The sequence below is a fragment of the Chlorocebus sabaeus genome, chromosome 9, assembly GCF_047675955.1.
Source record: "Chlorocebus sabaeus isolate Y175 chromosome 9, mChlSab1.0.hap1, whole genome shotgun sequence".
In the NCBI taxonomy this organism is placed as follows: Eukaryota; Metazoa; Chordata; class Mammalia; order Primates; family Cercopithecidae; genus Chlorocebus; species Chlorocebus sabaeus.
This window is the reverse complement of record NC_132912.1, coordinates 77,932,479-77,953,830: the sequence shown is the minus strand read 5'-3', so window position 1 is coordinate 77,953,830 and position 21,352 is coordinate 77,932,479. Positions and strand designations below refer to the sequence as shown.

At 44.3% G+C, this 21,352-nt stretch overlaps 1 protein-coding gene across 1 annotated transcript; it reads left to right on the top strand.

Annotated features, from left to right (window-relative positions):
* Positions 1-355: 355 nt before the first annotated feature.
* LOC103216132 (talanin) lies at positions 356-19,216 on the top strand. The gene is given in 7 exon segments (XM_073019530.1): positions 356-411; positions 3,370-3,457; positions 3,895-4,159; positions 4,925-5,015; positions 8,894-8,901; positions 15,053-15,118; positions 19,122-19,216. Coding segments are annotated over 7 exon segments (669 nt in total).
* The last annotated feature ends 2,136 nt before the right edge of the window (positions 19,217-21,352 follow it).

Genomic DNA, 21,352 nt, shown 5'->3' with positions numbered 1-21,352 from the left:
TGTGCCAAATACTGTCACTGAGCAGAGAGTGCAATATGGATCATGGTCAATTTGGTGACTCAAAAGGCATTTTAGGGTCTTACTATCATTCATCCAACAAATATTTATTAAATGCCTGGCATGTTCCAAGCCATGGCAGGAACACCAGGATGAATCAGACATTGATTTTGTCTTAAAAGAAATTTTCATCAAGGTGAAGAAAATCAGGTAGATATTTTAAAATTATAGACAGAAAGTGGTGTAGGGCACAAGAAAAACACACCTAGAAGGCTGTGCATCCCAGGTGACAAGAGAGAATGATTTCTGCTGAGAACTCAAAAATAGAGACTACAGTTCATACAAATGCAGATCACCGATGGCACCATCAGTAGTGAATTGTCTTAAGACAATTACCTCAAACCCAAGTATTTGGTATTTGTCTAGGGGGTTTCATTCACCAGGACTGTCATGCAGGCCAAGTTTGCCATGCTTTCTGCCTTTATATGAGCACCTCCTCTCCCCCGCCCCCACCACAACCATTACACACATTGCAGCAAGGCTTCCAGTCCTGGATCGTAGCTCATGCTCCTTAACTTTCCTATCTCAGTCAAAATGTCCCATCATAGAGACATTGTTCTACAGGGATCCTGGGTAGAAGTGGGCCAGTCTTCAAAGGAGAGATCACCAATACCATGTGCATAATATATTTGACACACGGGACCTCTGAAGTTATGTGGGTATTCATTCTGCCTATGTTTAAAGCTGTAGCCCACAGCATTATAGACACGGAGTCAATGGTAATAACAAATCAATAGGTTTTCACTAGCTTAATCACAACAAAACCTCAATAACTGGCTGGCAACTGCAAAGGCTAATGTGGCTTCAGTTTAGTCATCCCATTGTAATCTCTATGAATGGCATGGGCTGAAATTGTGCCAGATGCAGTCCGCTCACCAAAACTCGGTGGCCCTGCCTGAGAAAGCCATGGAGCTTTGACAGCTAAACTTGGGCAAAAGAATAAATATTTTTAGATAAAATATATCACAAAAGAATAACGGTATTTGTTTCATGTTTTAAGCATGCTAGTTGCAAAGATCCATGCATGTGGCTTTGCAGATGTCTTTCTGAGTTGCATTTGTATCTTTGTCAATATAATATCATCTTACCTTGGTACACCACTATATGTCTTGGCTATATGACATCAGTGTCTTGCACAATGGTATTGTGGAAAGGTCAATACTGTGCCAACCCACCTACAGCCTCTTCTGAGGGGACCCATCCTGCCCACACTTTCTGCCAAAGGGACAGGCCCAGGAAGCCACACTCAGTACCCACTGCCCCACTTCCTCCATCCATAGATGATTGGTCCTAGTGGGGCACCTGAGCCAATGGCAGACAACCCATAGGCTGAAGAGGGAGGTGCAGACTGCTTTGAAAGATAGACTGGACCAATCAGATTCTCTCTTAGGGCCCTAAACTTGAAACAAACAAATAACCATCAGTTAGTACTGGGAGCAGAAAAAGACATGGCATTTGTTGCTTAACCATAGAAATCAAACATCCATGAACTCCTACTGTGGAACACCTGGGAGCTTCCTTGAATCTAGAAGCACCTTTGAGTTCTGGATTCCTTGAGGCCAGGGTCTGATATGGCTCCTGCTCTTGGATTTGTCATTTTAAAATAATGTAATGTAATACAATATGTGAAATCCCTTTGTCTTGAGTTGGCTTGAATAGATTTCTGTTTCTTGCAACAAAAAATAAAAGCCAGATTAAAATTAGTGGGATATTAACACCTGGTCCCAACTGATCTCCTGGGCCATAAGGCCATCTGGAGAAATCACAAGAAGCAAGACAAACTGACAATGTCTTAGCCATTACTGGGAAGGCAATAGAAACCAAAAAAAGAAAAAAGGGAACTGAAAACTTTTAAAGACGATTTGGAAAGTTTGTGTGTATGCACCTCCCTGTTGAGTGTGCAGTGACTTGTAGAGCCAGCACCATGAGCAGAGTTGCCGCTCATGAACGAAACCTAGCATTTGAATGCTCACACTTAAAATAGGCTACGAATGACTGCCGGTTATGAGACATGCTAGATGCACAGGAATCACAAGTGATCAAAGTCAATTCACAAGAAAAATCAGGATGATATTATTTGAAGCAGCCTCAAAAGCAGGTGCTAGGTTTAGGGTGTGTCTACATGGCCCTGGTTTTTATTTCCACTCAGCTTTGGAAACTAAATGACACTGCTGTCTATTTAAGACTGTGTCTTATATATGTTCATATAGAGTGTGTCTAAATAAAACATAGTTTACAAATATCTCCACAATGGTAGCATTTCATGGCCAAAGATATTTCATGGCTTGGAGTTAAATACAGTTTGGCCTCCATCTAAATGTTCCAGTTGATTTAGAAATTGAATTATCATCACATTTGATCCAAGAAGACATCTTACAAGTTTAAAAACTAAAATTTGTAAATAGGAAGTTTCATGACTTAAATGGAATTTCCTGTGCCTCTGTTATGTAAATTACATCTTCTTGCTATAGGGAAGAAGTATGTTGAAGGGGGTAAGATATGGACGTTGGAAATAGATGGACTTGAGTTCAGATCCAGGCTCTATGATTTATTAGTCATGTGGCCTTGAGAAAGTTACCCCTGTAATTTCTTTATTTTTAAAGCTAGGATGGTGATGAAAACAGCACGTACATTTCAGGATGTTGTAGAGATTAAATGGGTTAATAAACATACATGCTTAGAATAGTGCCTGGCTCATAGAAATATTCTACAAACGCTTATCACTATTATTGGTAATTCTTTCATTGAATTCACAATGTAAATCATTAAGCCAATTCTTACTGAGTCCATGTGAGTACTGTGCTGGGTGTGTCCTTTTGTAATCCTATTGAAAAAGCACAGCTCACAAGGATAATAGGAATTCTCGTTCTAAATTTACAGTTGCAGAAATGATGCTTAGAAAGGAAGTTAACTAACTCTCTATAGCCTGCCTGGTTACTAATGGCAGGGCTAGGATTAATAAATTCATTCATTTGTGCATTCAACATTTTTTTTTTTCAAGACAGAGTCTCACTCTTGTTGTCCAGACTGGAGTGCAGTGGCATGATCTTGGCTCACTGCAACCTCCACCTCCCAGGTTCAAGGAATTCTCCTGCCTCAGCCTCCTGAGTAGGTGGGATTACAGGTGTGTGCCCGGCTAATTTTCATATTTTTAGTAGAGATGGGGTTTCACCATGTTTGCCAGGCTGTCTCAAATGCCTGACCTCAGGTGATCCGCCCACCTTGGCCTCCCAAAGTGCCGGGATTACAGGCGTGAGCCACCGTGCACGAATCAACATGTTGTTATTGAGCGCTAGCTACTTATTATTCTAGGTGCTGGAATACAGACAGGAACCAAACGGATTAAAATCCTTGCCTCCATGGAGCTTACCTTCAGCTAAGGGAGACAGTCAAAAACAAGGTAAGTCAGTATTATGCATAGGAGATTATAAGGTGGAGTGTGCTAATAAGAAAACTAAGCCAGAAGGGGAGTGGTAATGTGTATGTGTGCGTGTTGAGGGAGGTGGAGTTCACAATGCAGTTTTTGCTAGAACAGGCCACTAGGGAAGGTCTCACTCAGAAGAGGACGTTTGAGGAAAGGCATGAGAGGAGAGGAAGCGAGCCATGGGAGTATCTGGGGGAAAGGTTCCAGGCAGCAGAAAGAGCACATGCAAAGGCCCTGAGGCAGGAGTGTGCCTGGCATGTTCCAGGGACAGTAAAAAGCCAGTGTGGCTGAGGCAGAGAAAGCAGAGAAAACAATGGGAGATGAGATCACAGAGGTAAAGGATTGGCTGACATTGGTACTTACTGAAGAAAACCCTTTCCTATGTTCCTGTTAACTGGGGTTCTTCCACAAAGTCAACACATCTAAAGAAGCCACTGATGAAACAAGTTCCCTCTTGGAAAGACCATCTCGCCTTCCAGCCTCTCCATCCTGCAGAGAGGAAAACCTGAGTTTGGCGTTGGCAGTCAGGTAATTCATCAGATCTGGAAACCACCTCATCAGCATACCCCTGGCCGACTGGAAGCAACCATGACGTTGTGCTGAATGCACTTGCAAAGCTGTGCTGTGGTCTCTTCGAATTCATCACGGCACCTCCCTATGCAGGAGTTTCAATTCAAGGTCATTTTTGGTTCTTTTCAGTAGCAGACTCAGAACCAGACCTATTCAAGTGTTGGAACGGGGCAGACACATTAATAGCCAGACCCCAGTGGGAGTTCTATTTTCCATTTCCTCCTCCCCCATATTTATTTGTTTCTTCCTCTCCTCTGTGTGGTAAAGGTGATCTTGCATGATATTTTCAGATGAGGCTTAAAAAGGTGCAGTGGAGGATGGGAAGATAACACCCTGAATTGGAGCTCACTCTTTCTCAGTCCCTCAGGCTGGAGTTGGGCTCCCTGGGTTTGAATCCCCATTCTATCACTTAGAAGCTGTGTGACCTTAGTCAGGATACTCAGCCTCTCTGAGCCTCAGTTTAAAATTTTGAATTGGGGCCAGGTGCGTTGGCTCATGCCTGTAATCCCAGCACTTTGGGAGGCCGAAGTGGGCAGATCACTTGAGGACAGGAGTTCAAGATCAGCCTGGCCAACATGGTGAAACCCCTTCTCTACTAAAAATACAAAAATTAGCTGGGTGTGGTGGCACATGCCTGTAGTCTCAGCTACTTGGGAGGCTGAGGTAGGAGAATCACTTGAACACAGTAGGCTGAGGTTGCAGTTAGCTGAGATTGTGCCACTGCACTCCAGACTGGGTGATGGAGCAGGATCCCATCTCAAAAATAAAATAAAATAAAAGTAAAAAAATAAAATTTTTAATTGGGGATGACAATGACATCCTCCTCAAAGACTTATCATGAGAATTCAATGTGGTCATTTAATTCTGTTTCAGAATTTAGCCAAATTTGGGTGGTATTTCCCTTTTGGTGGGGTACTTTTCATTACAATGAGAAGGATGTCTTAGGACTCCAGGACACCGAGAGGTGGGTGTCCAAAACATGTGGTTGTCTCTGCATTTCCACTCAAAGCAGAATCCAGGTATTTTCCAGGTGCTTCCCTCTCTCTGCTGAAAGTTCACTTCATCTCCATCTGGGTGGTCCCAGCCTCCCAGGCTGACAAGCCTCTTGAATTCTTAAAAGCAGGCAGAGAGGTGGGCCCTCTGTGGTCTAGGGGAGAAGTGGCCCACTGTCTCAAATGGGAAAGATGTTCTAACTGTGTTTATTCCCTTGCCTGGGACAAAAGCTGAAATTTTCTGGTCTCATGCAGGAAATTAAGGGAAATGTTTGTAAATTCTTTGGAAAGAGAAACATGAAAACAACAAGCAAATATCCTTTCTAGAGAAGGAGATTTTTAGCAAGGGAATTTGCAGAGATTATACCTTTCTTCCTTTAGTGTAACTTACCTTTTGGGGAAAGGGCACCCAGAATTTGGTGAATGTTGTCTAATGGCCACAGCTTACTAACCCTATGTGTTCCTGTAGACAGGGCAAAAAATTACTACACAGTTATGGCAGAAAGCCTCCCATGACAGGGATACAGCAAACAGTCAATATTACTCCTGGCAATAAACCAATGAATAAATAATACATCAGGAATAGCTACAGCATTTCACAGAAACGGCCAAAGCAATTATCTTAGGATCATTGTAATTAGAAAAACATTCCCATGAAATGTGTCTGTAATTCAGTGATTTAAATGAATAGAATAATGTTTTCTTACTGGCTCAGATTACTACTTTAGAGATAATTTATTATGGTGTCTGATGAAGCTCCAATGGCAGGAGCCCTTCAGATTATGATTTTAAATTTTTCTGGCCTATTGATGGCAGCAGCAGCTCATCTGGAGCGGCCACTGGGGGGATACCAGCTGCAGCAGGGGAGGCACAGCCAGGGCTGCACGCTCTGCAGAGTTACCCAGGCCAGGAACAGGTGGGAGTCCTGCCTCCCACTGAGTTGGTGGGGAGGGAGCCCTGTGCTTTCGGGCGCCCCTGCAGTGACCAGCCGCAGCTCTGGACCCAGGCATCCCTCTTCTCTTGGGGCCAGGAAGCCCCCCTTGGCCCTGCAGGCTAGGAAATGTCTGCTGCTCCTCCCTGGTCTCTCCCCACTCCTGGCACCAGCTCTGATTTTGGAGCAAAGTTGTGTCCAAGCTCGTGCACTGTCACAACCTGGAAGGGTGGGGGTGCTCAGGGCAGCACTGACATGCCAGACCCGCACGCCATCCCCTACCTCGGCCCCCTCTGGAATTTGGGTACCAACAGTGCCAGAGGGAGGCTGGGGGTACTGAAGGTGGCTCAGCGCAGGCCTGCGCCCCTTGGCACAAACAACCAAGGCACCACGGATAGCATGTTGATGGTGAGAGGCAGGCAGGTTCCTGGCCAGAAAGGGGCAGGTCTGTAGTGAAACTCCACCTTCAAGCCAAGGACAGCCTGAAGCCTGGGGACCAGGCTGCCAGTTCCGGGTGGAGTCCGAGGCCCAGAGTGAGAACTTATGGTGCTTTTTCCAGGCTTGCCCATGGCTGCGCATGAACCAGTCAGCACACACTTCCCCCCTTCTGAGCCCATTAAAAACCTGGACTCAGCCAGACTCAGACAGAAGTCAGGACTAACAGCTGTGGGAAGGAGCTACCCACTTCCGGTCTCCTTGACTCTTGAGGGTGACCTGCCTGCATGTAGGAGCTACCCACCATGGGTCTCCTCTCCACTGAGAGCTGGACACTTGCCAGGATGACCTGTCTGTGGAAAGGAGTTACCCACTCTGTGTCTCCTGAGAGCTGTTCTGTCACTCAGTGAAACTCCTCTCCACCTTTCTCACCTTCCGGTTGTCCAGGCACTCCATTCTTCCTGGACACAAGACAAAAACTTGGGACCTATCAAATGGTGGGACTGAAAGAGCTATAATACAAACAGTTAAAACACAACCCCCACTCTCCATGATGAGAGAAGAGCTGTGGCCCTTCAAGGAGTTCAGACCTAGGGGATCCTCAGGCCAGTGTTGTGACACCTTTTTTAGGGCTCTGTGGTTACTGGTGTCTCCAAGCTTCTGGGCACCACCGCGTTTCTTGGTGCCCACAATGGAAACTGCTTGCAATACGCCTGGTCCACCATCAGCCTCGCACAGAGCCAGCGCCTGGAGTTGGCCTCCCCACTGCAGCCAGCATGCCGGGCTGTGTGCAGTGGCCAGAACCTGTTCAAAGTCACACATCCCTCACCACTCTGCACATGGCTCCCCCTTGGTAGGCGTGGAATCTGGCCAGTAGCTAGAGCTGAGTGCAGCCTGCTGGGCCAAGTGGTTTGAATGAGCCCAGCGGTCCCGAGGAAAACTTGGGCAAAGGTTCCACTGACCACACAGGTTTCCAGCTGGCAAAGTGACACCCTAAAGATCCTGTGACATTTTCTGGGACACTATCATGACCACAGACTCAGCATCAAACAGTTAAATGACCTTGACAGAAACCCATGAAATGAACTTCTCCATATGAAGGATTCCTGCAGGTAAAAAGCCTGCCACGATGTAGATAACCACCTCTGCCTTATCACATTGGAAAATTGTGGCTAAGCTGTGCCAGGATTTTTGTGAAGGCTGACGCAGAAGACAAAAGAGCCTGGCTTAAAGATGTAGAGACCCACCAACTCCACTCCTACTTCTAAACCCAAAGACACGTCCACCAAAAGACATATGTAAGAATGTCCATAATTGCCCAAACTTGAATCAACTCAATGTCCAGCAATAGTCAAATGGGGAAATTAAACACTCAATGAAAGACTAGCCAGCAATTCAATAATTTTTTTAAAAAAACCAGTTGCTACATACAGCAACTTGAATTAATCCCAAAACATGTTGAGCCAAAGAAGCCAGACACCAAAATATATGCACTGTATGATTCCATTGACATAAGAGTTTGAAGCAGACAAAACTAATCCACAGAGAAGGAGATCAGAGTAGTGTTACCTTATCTAGTGTGCAGGTAGAGGTTATGGAATTGCAAAGACACGAAGCAGCCTACTGGATGCTGGACTATTCTATATCTTGATTGGAATAATGATTCCATGGGTGTGTATGTATGAAAAACTCACCATCTGCACACTTAATATTTGTACATTTTACTCTGTACAAATTATGCCTCAATTTAAAAATGAAAAAGTAGGAAACAAAAAATTAAATATAGAGGTAAACAGGATGTATGGTTTTCTGGGTGGCTTTTATAAGACTCAAATTCAAGAATTGTGGCTCCTTTGTAAGGAGAGAAAATCTGAATCCCATACAGATAGACTTGTCCCAGAGTGACACTGTGTTTGTTCAACATTAACCAGCATTAACCAGCACTATTCAACTAACCCACTGCCAGGCAGTGGGCTGACTGGTGGCAACACAATGGGAAAATGGGACTGTCGTGGACTCATTCAGTAGGAGAAGCAACACTTCAGAAAGAAAACAACACACACAATTCTATCACTTCGAAATGTGATAGAGACTATAAGAAAAAAATATACAAGACACACACGAGATGTTTTACAAGAAAGAACAAGAAGGAAGCCTACTTTTGTTTGGGAAGTCTGGAAAATCTCTGAAGAAATCACATTTGAATAAAGATGTGAAGGTTGGGTAGGAGTCAGCCAGCAGAATTAAGTGTAACAGGAACACATGGAAGTGGAAGTGTGTGTGTGTGTGTGTGTGTGTGTGTGTGTGTGTGAGAGAGAGAGAGAGAGAGAGAGAGAGAGAGAGAGACAGACAGACAGAAAAAGAGAGAGAGAGAGAAAGAGAAGCGTGAGTAAAGGTCTTGAGCTGACTGGCCCAAGGAGCTGGGAGAATTCTAGTGTGAATAAAAGTTACTGAGTGGGAGGGAAGGAGGGAGAGAAGGCTGAGGGAGGAAGGTAGACAGGGGCCAAGCTATAGAGCACTTTCCAGGCCATGATTAGGGTTTAGATGAATGCCAAGTATAATGGAAAGGGTCAGAGGGTTAAATAAGATCTGATTTGCATTTAAAAGAGATCACTGGCTTCCAAGAAGAGAATAAACTAAAAAGAGATCAGAACAGTCAGAAGAACCAGATAAGACTATTGAAGTGATCTAGGAAGGAGAAGGCAACTTGAATTAAGATGGCGGCAACAAAAATGGAGAAAGGTGGATGGAAATAAGCTAGCTTTTTGAAATCCTCTTCTGATAACCTAATCTCTCTTCTAAAACTAGCTATTAACTCTAATCCGTGCGCACGCTCTCTCTCTCCCCCCGTCCTCCTGAAACACACACACACACTCACAGTAGACCCTCACCCTCTCACCCACTAGATCCCAACTGTGATGAGAAAGCAACAGCAACGATGCCCATTCAGGGCCTTGCTAGGAATTCCAAGGCATTATTTAGTTCAAGGAAAGGAAATCAGGAGTAAATGCTAACATTCATTCAGGGTTACCTGTGTGCCAAGCATTGGGTTAGATACTTTCACATTTGTTTTCTTGGATATCAAATTGGATATTATTATCCTCATTTTAATAGGTAAGGAAATTGCAGCATGAAGAGGTTAAATAATTATTTTATTGCAGCCTCATAGCTATTTTAAATGGCAGAAGTAGATTGATTTCAGAGCCGCCTGATTCCAGAAACCACATTCTTTCTACTACACTCTGCAAATGATTCTTTTATCAAAGGTGTATGGCTTTTTAATAACAGACACCAGGAAGAGTAATCCACAGGGATGGCTTATTAACGGTGACATTTAGATTTTCAAACACCTGGTCAAAGGCAGATACCTTTGAACAGCAGTCTTCAGAGCCTCTGGGACACAGCCCCTTAGGCAACCTCGTACTCTAGTCCACCTGTGATTAACTACAAGTCCACCTCCATGCACAGGTGCCCTGGATGCCAGTGATATCTGAGAGCAACCACTAAAGGTCAAAGGTGGCTACACAAATCCCAGCACTTTGGGAAGCTGAGGAGGGCAGATAGCGAGGTCAGGAGATTGAGACCATCCTGGCTAACACGCTGAAACCCGTCTCTACTAAACATACAAAAAAAAAAAAAAAAATTAGCTGGGCGTGGTGGCGGGCGCCTGTAGTCCCAGCTACTTGAGAGGCTGAGGCCGGGGAATGGTGTGAACCCGGGAGGCGGAGCTTGCAGTGAGCCGAGATCGCGCCACCACACTTCACCCTGGGCGACAAAGTGAGACTCCGTCTCAAAAAAAAAAAAAAAAAAAAAAACGTGGCTACACAACCTCCAAAAGCAGTGACATCAGAGCTGAGTTCAGCCCAGGTTTGCTGAGGCAGGTAGAGACTTGAATAATACTGAAGTGTCTTAAGTTGGGTTTCACTATAAGACAGATGGATCTAGCTCCTGCCTTGGAAAACAGCATAGCCTTGTGGGGAGGGAAAGGGTAAGAGTGAGAAGCTCCCCGATTCTAGGCTTTCCTCCTGCTTTAACAGTGACTTTGCCCAATTACCATAAACACATTTCTTTGAGGTGGCCATGTGACCAGAGACACCATATCCTGGGGACTCAGGGAAGAGGGATGAATCCGCTAGGGTTCAATCGGAGAAGCAGGGCCACTCTGAGTGATACAGAACAAGGGATTTGTTATTAAGATGAGCACGATTGTGGGAGCTGGTGAAGGGGGTTATGGCAAGCTGCTTCTGTACCTGGTGGGGGCCTAAAGCTGCTGTAGCTGGGCAGCTGTGGTAATCAGGAAATAAGGCTGGATCTAATGTGAGGAGAGCAACATTAACTGGAAGCGTGAGAAAAACTAGAACTGTCACCACTGGAAGGTGTCCAGGTTCTTGGTATCTCGAACAAAAAAAATGGACAAAATGCACAAAGCAAGGAAAGAAGCAACAAAAGCAATTTATTAAAATAAAAGCACACTCCACAAGGTAGGAGCTGGCCTGAACAAGCAGCTCAAGAACCTGGTTACATTTTTTTCTGACCTTTAAATATTCTCTAGAGTTTTCTCATTGGTTACTAGGTGTACACCCTATGTAAATGAAGTAGCGGCCTGCAACCAGTCTGATTTGTTGTAGAAAGCGACCGATCAGAGGCGAAGTGAAGTTACAAAGTTACACCCTATGCAAATGAAGACTTGGCCCATGACCAGTCTGACTGATTGCAGGAGGGGACTATCAGAGCTACTTTCAATTTTTCATCTGCCCTGCAGAAGGACAGCGGGGGGCAGTGCAAAGGGAGTAGCATCTGGTCCTTTTGTTACTTGGGCATGGAAAGTTGGGGTTTTCCATTTGATTTAGTTCTAGGAAGTCAGCATGAATTGGCCTTCCATTTCCTGCCTCCAGGACCTATTCTCCTGCTTCAGAACAATGAGGACAGAATGGACCCCACCTATGCCTCTTATTGCCTCCAATTTTGACAATGTGGGGAACCTGCAGAAGCCAACGCTTTCTCCATGAGACTGCATACACAGTAAGTTTGCAACTCAAGAATCTGAAGGAGGAGATTGGGTAGGAGCTGAAGGAGTTGCAGGACCAGGCACTGCTCCATGCCAAGAGGATAAGCCATTAGGTCAGCATGAGCTATGGGGTCTGCCTGACACCTACACCAATCCACAAAGAGTGGCTACTGCTTCCTTCCCTTCTGCCTTCACAGTCTCATGCAAATTTCTCTTGTGGTCAATCCTAATCTACAATGATACAGGGAAGAGAGTTCTGGGAAATATTTCCAACTTAGCTAAGTTGACACAGTACCAAGCCCCTTCAAGGGGAGACCTCTAGAGACAAATAATTATATTAACTAAAGATTTTATGGTACTGGCAGGTGGAAAGAGAATTCCTATGCAAACCTATAGTGCAATCCTGGCCAGATCCTTTGAGAAAAAAACAAACAAACAAACAAACAAACAAAAAAACCACTTGAGCCAGCCATGGTGGCACATGCTTGTAGTCCCAGCTACTCAGAAGGCTCAGGTGAGAAGATTACTTGAGCCTGAGAATAAGAGGCTCTAATGAGCCATGGTCGCACCACTGCACTCCAGCCTGGGTGACAGAGCAAGACCCTGTCTCAAAAACAAAACAAAACAAAACAAAACAAAACACTTGAAATTCAAGTATGAAGTGGAGGAGAGCTGAAAATCAACTAATAAATCATTAGTGAGTGCCGATTATATGCAAAGCGAAATCGTAGGCATCACTGTGAAGATACAGACAGCAGCAGGATAGGATTCCTGCCCTCACTGGAAGGAAGATGAGGTAGACAAGTGCCACATATGCATTACACACTAAATACTCCACACTCCTGGGGCCTCCTGCAGGATACTTCTAAAGGCTGCCTACTGATTGGTTGATAGAACAGACTTGAGCATTCTCAGACTCAGGTTCAAATTCAGCCTTGCCCCCTACTAGATATATTTGCTTAGTCACTCTGAGCTTCCATTTCCTGGTTCATAAAGTACAGTTAGTAATAATACTAATATAAGTTGGTTTAAAAGGTTAAAAGAGATTTTGCATGTGAAGCACTGGCACACAGCAGGTATTCAGGAAGTGGTAGATATTTTATTGTTTGTCATCATCATCCCTGTTCCTTTTTAGGCCGAAAGTCTACCTGAGTAGATGTATGACTTTAGTGTCAGGGACCTATGAGCTTGCAAAAATACATATATGTGTCTAATCTCTTAACGATCAGCAGTTCGGATAAGTTGATGTGTTTCCCATATTTATATATTCATTCGGTAAATAGTAAGGGCCTAACACTATGCAAGACACGTGTGTCCAAACCGCATTCTAACGGCACAGCAATACAAGTCAGGGAGCTACGAGTCTCAAATGGCTCATGCAAACAACATTCTTAGGAGACGAAGTTCAGCTCAGCTCAGCAAATATGTCCCGGAACTTGAAAGAAAAGGAAGAGGGGTTGAAAGAAAAGAAGCCTCACTGTCGCTTGTAGTGGTCAAGGAAGATTTCAGAGAGCAAGTGGCATTGGGGTTCAGTTTGGAAGAATAGGCAAGGTTCACACCAGGAGGCAGGAAGGCAGCATTTCTGGGGCAGTGGAGGCTGGAAAGCCCCTGATGTAGTCACGGGGTAGCAGGGAGAGGAGAGTGGGCTTGTAAGGTAGTAAGTAGACTGTGCAGGGCTTTGAATGTCAGGGTCAGGAGTTCAGACTTTGTATGGTGGACAGCAGGGTCACTGAAGGTTTTCATAGAAGGGGCACAATGGAAGCCAAGTTTTAGGAAAACGAAGGTGGCAGAAGTCTATTGTCTGTAGAGGATTGAGGAGAGACTGTAGGCAGGAAGGCTGACTGGACATCCTGTCACAGAAACTCAGAACTAAAGAGAGGTCCAGTAATGAGACACTGAGAGTGCAGGGAGGGCTGCAGGGACTCGTGGGAAGGGAGAAAGCAACGCTCTTGGTGCCTGCTTGCACATAAGGAGTGACTAAAGGTGTGTGAGATGAGCTGGAATCCCAAGCCTGGGCAGCATGAACAGAAATAGGAAAGCCGGGGCTGCGGTGTGGGAAAGAGAAAAGAGGCTGTGTTCTGCATGGAGAGTCACTGAGGAGCCCTGAAGGCACAGACAAGAGATGAGGGCAGACGAAAGATCGGAGGTAACCTCCAGAGAAGGGCAGACTGAACTCGGAAAATGCCTGAATATAGGGAGGGGCAGGAGGTACCAGAGAAAGAACAGAGGCCTGGCCTCCTGGGAAACCTAATGAAACCTTCGAATTGCTGACGGAAGACAGTGAAGACCTCCAATCCTTATAGCTCTTCCTGATCCACTGGTGCTTGTTTCTACAAGAGAAACATCACATCGCAGACCTGCTCAATGGCTAAAGAAAAGAAAAAACTCAGACCATTCCCAAAGAGAGAGAGGATTCCCTCAGAAAGAGTTGAGCTATCGCCCACATCGTGGTCATGATGCTGCCTGTGTCAGGGTCCCTTGAGAATCAGACGGCGCATTCAAAGTGTTGAAGAGTGATGATGCAGAGGCCATTTGCAGAGTCAGGCACCGAGGACCAGCCACATTCATACACTGTCATCCTCCTCATCCCGAAGGGGATCAGAGGGAATGGAGTTACTTGAAGCCTAAAGAGGGCCAAAGGGGTAGAACCAGTTGCCTAATCGGAGTGGTGGCTATAGGAGAACACAGCTACTGCCCAGAAGAGTAAAACGAATAAATACCCCAATGTTTCTCTCCTCCCACCTCCCTATTTCCTATAAGCACTTCTCATTAGCCAAACCACCCAGAAGCCACAAGACAATGAAGTCTAGCCAGTGCAATCTGCAGTGCTCAGTCTCCCAAGGTACAGAGCAGGTCAGAAAAGTGTGGAGGATGGATCTTGGGGAGAAAATGGTGAGTAATGAGAACATTGGCCCATTTTCTTCCCTAGTTCAAAGTTCTACTTTGAGTAGAAGTAGACATGATTAATTTTTATTGTAAATGATACACATTTGGATGGCATTTTATGATTTCTAAAGTATTTCATATAGATTCTCCTTTTTGAGCTACATAGTATCCCTATGAGGTAGAAAACACCATGTTATTTATGTCCATTAAACTCTGAAGTCCAGAGACATTAAATGATTTGTTCGAAGTCACACAGTGAGTGAATTGTGAAGTTCACACTAGAAATAATGCCCTCTAATTCTTAACCCACTGCTCTTTCCCAGGTGTGAAATTAATCTACCTGGGAAGGTGCCCCTGCTGTAAAAGACAATAGGACACAGCTGTCCAGAATGTGGCATGTCTTGTGGCCCTGGTCCAGTTGGGTGCACAGGGCTGTCCTGAGTTGTTTTCAATAAGCAAATATTCCTGACACTTCAATTATCCCAACCCAAACAATGAATACACTGTGCAAGAGGCTTCATACATTTCATTCAGTTGGATGCAATGAGAATAATATAAGTTAAAGCTTTGTGTGTATTCCCTCAAAAAAAAAAAAAAAGAAAGAAAGAAAGAAAGAAAGAAACCACCCAACAAAACAGAAATTGTTGTAAGGAAAACATCTAGGCTAGAAAAAAGAGACAACACAGGCTCTGTGTTCATCTCTATCCCCGTATCTCTGCAGAGAAAGTGTCTTCAGTCAGGAACCCCAGTCTCTACAAGTCAAAGCAGGAATATCAGCCTTCTTACACTTGGACAACTCCAAAATTGTGTGATTGGTAAGATTTTTTTTAACGTTCCTGTATTTGATGTCTTCTCCTCCTCATGTACACCCTCCTTGTCCACTTCCTCTACCGTACTGTTGTGGGCTGAATTGCATCCTCCTCTCCCCTGGCAAAAGATATTATTAAAATTCTAACCCCCAGTACCTCAGAATGTGGCCATGTTTGGTAACAGGGATGTTAAAAAAGTAATCAAGTTAAACTAGGGGTGTTACAATAGGCCCTAAGCCAATATGACTCATGTACTGTGAAAAGAGGAAATTTGGACACAGAGACGGACACATAGAGGGAAGACATGCATAGAGACATGGAGAACACATCCATCGACCAACCAAGGAATGCCTGAGGCTACTGGGAGCTCAGGGAGCCCTGGAACAGATCCTTCCCTGGAGCTTTCAGAGGGAGCAAGGTCCTGTGGACACCTTGATCTCGGACTTCCGGTCTCCAAAACAGTGAGATAATAAACTTCTGTTGTTCTAAGCCACCCAATTTGTGGTACTTTGTTTACAGTAGCCCCTAGGAAATTAATACACCCACTAAATGTATGCACATTTATATCAAAGATATAGCCAGGAAAATGGTAGTTATTTCTTGGCAAAACTCAAGGTTTCATACAAAAATGTCTAAAGAAAGTGCTGGAAAAGGTTTATATAGATTACACATTGATCCTCTTTTCTAACTCTGCAGAACAGGAGTGGATTAGGTTTTGTGACAATATCTGATGCGTTGGTACCAGAATTAATTATGATGCATTTGGTTCCAAGTAATAGTATATCCATATTAAGACGGTTTAAACAATGAAAGCAACATCTTGGCTCCCATATCTGAAAATGTAGATGTACTCTGGGATTTAAGCATGATTTTATCAAGGCTCTAGATTCATTTCTCTGTAATTCTCTTCGTCTTGCCTCTTTTGTGTGTTGATTCCATCCTCAGGCTGGTTTCCCTCATGATAGCAAAATCATTGCAGTGGTTCCGGCATGCACGTCTGACTCCAACACTTCCTGAAGAAAGAATGCCTTTATGCCCTAGATTCTTCAGCAACCGTCCCAGATGTGGTGCTGATTATTCCATTCCTAACCAGTCCTAGGGGAAAGTCAACCACTGACTGGCTATGCTTCACTTGTGTGGTCCAATCACTGTGGCAAGGTGCTTGAATTTTCCTAATGGCTTGGACCATTCAGGGCCTCCTGCTGGAGGCAGGGATGAGTGACCAGATATCCAGGGCAACGTTGAATGGAAGATGATCAAAATGAACACTGAGGAAGCACCACAATGTCCAGTCCAGAACTAAACCCTCTGCATATTGCAAAGTCTAATCTTGTCAAGATCTGATTGTTAGAACATTAGCTTGAGCTAGACCCACCTGCTTAAATGTGGAATCTAGAATATGAAGATTTCATTTCATATCTGAGAAGGGCCTATAAGTTGAGGAGGTGAGATTATATTTATTTTACTTATCAGGCACTGTTCCAGTTACTATGGCTACATCAGAAGTTATCTCAAAATGTAGCATCTTAGAATAACAATCATTATTTATTATCTCTCCAGGTTTCTGTGGATCAGGAATTCAGGTTGAGAGTAATCGGGCAGATGTAGCTCAGGTTCTCTCTGGTGGTTGCAGTCATTATTAGGTGGCTGTGGCTAGGGTCATATCAAAGGTATCATCACTAAATGTATACACATTTATACCCAAGGTGACACTTCACTGGGGACTTCAACAGCTGAGGCTTCTTGGACTTCTTTATTCCTACATTGTCTCTTCATGTGATCTCTGAAGCATGGTGGCTTCAGGAATAGGACTTCCAAGGGTGTGTGTGTGTGTGTGTGTGTGTGTGTGTGTGTGTGCGTGTTTTATCTATCTCTATCTCTCTCTACACACACACACAGAGAGAGAGAGAGAGAGAGAGAGAGAGAGAAAAGCAGGTGGGTCCTTATCAGCTTACATGACCTACCGGTAGAAACCAGCAGCTTAACTTCTGCAACAAACCGTGCATCAGGGAAGTCACAAAGTCCTTCTGGGTCCAAGGGGAGAGGAAACAGACTCCTCCCAGAATAGAGAGTGGCAAGGTTCTAGCAGACACATGGGACCAGAAAATTACTGTGTCCCCATATGAAAAATACTATCAGCCACACACGCTTATAGCATTTATATACCATAGACTGTTCCAAGTGTGTTATGACTACAAACTCATTTAATGGAATAGGGTACTAGACTTCCTTTTATAGATGGCAGATGCTGTGTGTGCCCCACCCACATCTTTTTGGCCCTCATCATTTCAGCACCTACCAGTTCATCTTCCAAATGCAGGATCTTGGCCCGAGAGCTTCCACTGGCCTCTGGAGCCTGGTGTGTTCTTGTACACAGCAAGCCGGATGTATTGGGGAATAGATTTCCTCTAGGAGCAGCTATCACCAAATAATTGGCAGGAGTTGGTGTATAAATGCCCTGGCTCCCTTGCCCTCTGGTGGCAGGATGGGATTTGATTCTGAGGCATGTGCTCTATGCTGGCTTCCACAGTCCCCCGTGGGATAAGCTTCAGTGGTCCACAGTGGCGGCTTTCTTGACAATGCAACTCTATCATCTGCCTTTCTTTCCCTGTTTTCTTCCTACCACCACACTAGTGTTTCCTGTCACTCCCAAATAACCTACTTGGATCTGAACTTTTCTGGAGGAGCCCAAACCAAGACTTTTAACTCGCCCAAGGTCACTCAGTTAGGAATTTGAACCCAGATTATAATTGTAGGTAGCTTTGAGAGGCACTTTCTTAGCACCTATTAAGTGACATTAGAGAAAAGGCAGTGCTGAAGAGCCCAGGAAAAGGAGGTAAGATACCTACAATCTAGACTTGGGATGTTCCAAAGTTACAGCCACCAAACACTTCTCGAGCTTATACTATGAGCCAGGCATTGGGCTACATGCTAGGGGACCTTGGCTCACTGATTCTGGGATGGACATAACAATTCTTGGCCAAATTCTCCCTCTTAGCTCTGATGAAAAACATCATAAAACTTTTAGATGAGAAAGCCCTGCTCTAGTATAAGATTCATTTTGCTAACACGGCTTCTGAGACTTCAGCATGGGCCGCTGGGATGGGGCTAGAATGAGCATATTAGCTGGGGCTGCCATAACCAAATACCATCAACTGAGTGGCTTAAACAACCGAAATTTATTCTCTCACAGTTCTGGAGCCTGGGAAGTTCAAGGTCAAGGTGCTGGCCAGTTCAGTTTCTGCTGAGAGCTCTCTTCCTGGCTTTCAGGAATCTGTATCCTTTCTGTGTCCTCCCTTGATGGAGAGAGGTCTCCCTTCCTCTTTTTAGAAGGACATTAATCGTATTGTATAAGGACCCCACCTTATGATCTCACTTAAGTTTAATTAGCTCTGTATAGGCCCTTGCTACAAATACAGTGATATTGGGGGTTAGGACTTCAATATATGAATTCTGGGGGGACACCATTCAGTCCACAGCAGTCAGGTTCTAGTATAGTTTTCTGCAGGGGTTCATACCTGCAGAATAAGCTTTTAGCTTTATTTTATTTAGTTAGCAATCATTATCCACAGCAAGTCAAGGGTGGAAGCACTTTTGACCACAAAAAATACTTTTAAAGTCTAAAGAGCATAAATATTGTGTGACTGGATGGGCCAGTGCCCTGTCTTAAGGAAGCACTGCCAAAGGCCTCCCAGGGCAATTCATGCTGCTCCATTCATGGGAGGCTGCAGTCCAACATATAAGTGCCTTCATTAAATCCTCTCTCACTTTTTCTCAAACTCAGGGGATTTTTTTGTTTTTTAATTTTTTCCTAAGAACAAGCTGTCTCTTTATCTCTCTGAACTTCTAGGTAATATCTGTGTCATGAAAATAATCTAGATTGAAGTGTGCTGCTTTGGCCAAATAGCTGAGTTTCACAGCAGCCAGCTCAGCCAGCCCAGTTTTCGGCTTTAAACAAGGAACTCCAGTTATTGAATCTAATCTTTCTCCCTTTTCTCTGTCTTCATAGGCAAATGGACAATCATTATTTTTGTGACAGAACACCTGTTAGGTGTAAGGCACGGTGCCATATGCTTTCCTTGGGGCTTGCCTTCAGGCAGCTAACAGAAATAAGAAGAAAAGAGGTGAAAAAGATAGTGTGATAAGGCCATAGTGGTGGATTGTGGATGTCCTGCCCTGTATCCACCTGAGTTTACTTGCGAGAGAGCCTACACAGCATGCTGGCAACTTCCCCCTCACTGACTCAAATGTTAATCTCCTTTGGCAACACCCTGACAGACACACCCAGGATCAATACTTTGTATCCTTCAATCCAATCCAAGTTGCCACTCAGTATTAACCATCACACCTTCTAAGCCATCATCTCCTTCTAATCCTCCCATAACAATGGGTATAAGTTATGAAGGTGGGTTAGAAACTGGTACCTATCCCTCATTAAGTTGCCAGATGGATTTAACAGCACCTCAAAGTCAACATGCCCCAAGTCAAAGTCTTCTTTACCCATGAAATAAGCTGGTTTGCTACTTCCCTACGTCTCTGAAGGTGTCCACCATTCCTCTGGCAACCATGTTCTCAAAGCCCAGAGGGAGGAAAAGAAAATGGATCTAAATAGAATGCCAGGTCCCACGCTGGATATTTTCACACCTTACCTCATTTAATACAACAAGCAAGGAGGTAGACAATATTGTCTACCTTTGCAAATGAGGAAACAGAGGCTTAGAGAAGTTAAAGAATTTGCCTGAGAATAAAGCTAAAAATAGCTTTAAAATACTAGAGCTGGGATTGCAAGCTTGATGCAAAGTTTGGGCTCTCTTCATCCTTCACCAGGACCTTTCATTTTCCCTTTAAATATCTCTTACGTCTGCATTTCCCTTCCATTCCCATCACTAGCACTGTCCTCTAATGCCCCACCCAATGGGGAAGTCTCCAATAGGTCCCTCTGCTTATAACAGCCAAGAGGGTAGCTGTAAACCAGGTTCAGTAACAGATGCTTCATGTGAGGGAACTGATGGACAGTTGTCTAATGCATAACCTCTGCCCTCAAAGGAATTTACAGTTCAGAGTCTAAAATAGCAAGGAAGTGGTGGGAGGAAGGTGAGAGAAAAGGGTGGGAGGGCGAGAGAGGGGAGGGAGGGGAATAAGGTGTGGGCCATGGAGGGAATCTGTCTGTCTCATGATTTGCCCTAGGAACCCTTCTGCTCAGCCCCAGCCTGCTTCCGGGCCCTCGTCCTCACCCCTCTTTGCTGTCCATATGGGTTCAACGCGAGTAACTGCAATTGTAGAGTGTGGTCGTCTTCTTCTGACACGGTCCTAAATACAAAACTGAGTAGCCAGAAGAATCACTTCTAGGGTAAACGTCTGTAAACAATGGTTATATTTCTTTTCAATATTACTGGTTAACATTGTGGAGCTATTACTGATGGGCCAGACTCTGTGCTAGGCACAGACTTTCTAGGGATTATTTCATTTAATCCTCATGGCAACCACCATGCATTTGCAGATAGGAAAGTCAGGCTCACAAAAATGTATGCAGAGTTTCAGGGTTATGATAGGTAGAGCCAAACCCATCTGCCCAACCCAAAGGCCCCTGAGCTCCAACCCTACATCAAACTGCTAATATAGTACACCTTTCAGAAAAAGATTCTTGTTGCAAAAGCACCATAGGCAGTGTGTGTGTAAGATCATTGTAAAAGTGTAGATAAGCAAGAGATAAGTGTTATCCCACCACCCAGAAGTAACCACTGTTAACATGTTGGCTTATCTGCTCCCAGGGTTTTCTGTGCCTGTACATACTATTCTTCTTGAATAAAAATAGGATTACACAGTGTATACAGTTTTGTAACTTTTGTTCATGAAACAATATACTGTATAATGCATTTCTTTCTTTATCATGAGATAGTCTTCTATGATACAGGAGGTTTTGTAGGATTTCTTCATTCTTTTGAATGGATGCACCATAATTTATTTAACCAATTCTTTATTTTTAGACATTTAGGAATCTGGTTTTGTTTCATCCTTTTAGTTTTTCACTCTTGTAAATAATTCTGTGGTGGATGTCTACGTGGTTGAAGCTGTCCAGTCAAGCTCCTCACACCCTCTCAGGCCCTCCTCCAAATCCTTTGCTATATTGCAACTGGCAGGCTCACGGCCTTGGAACATGGGGCTTCCTTTGTCTGAGTCCCCTCCTCTCGCTCCAGTCACCAGCTAACTCATGCTGTCTCTTGGATCGCAGATGGAACG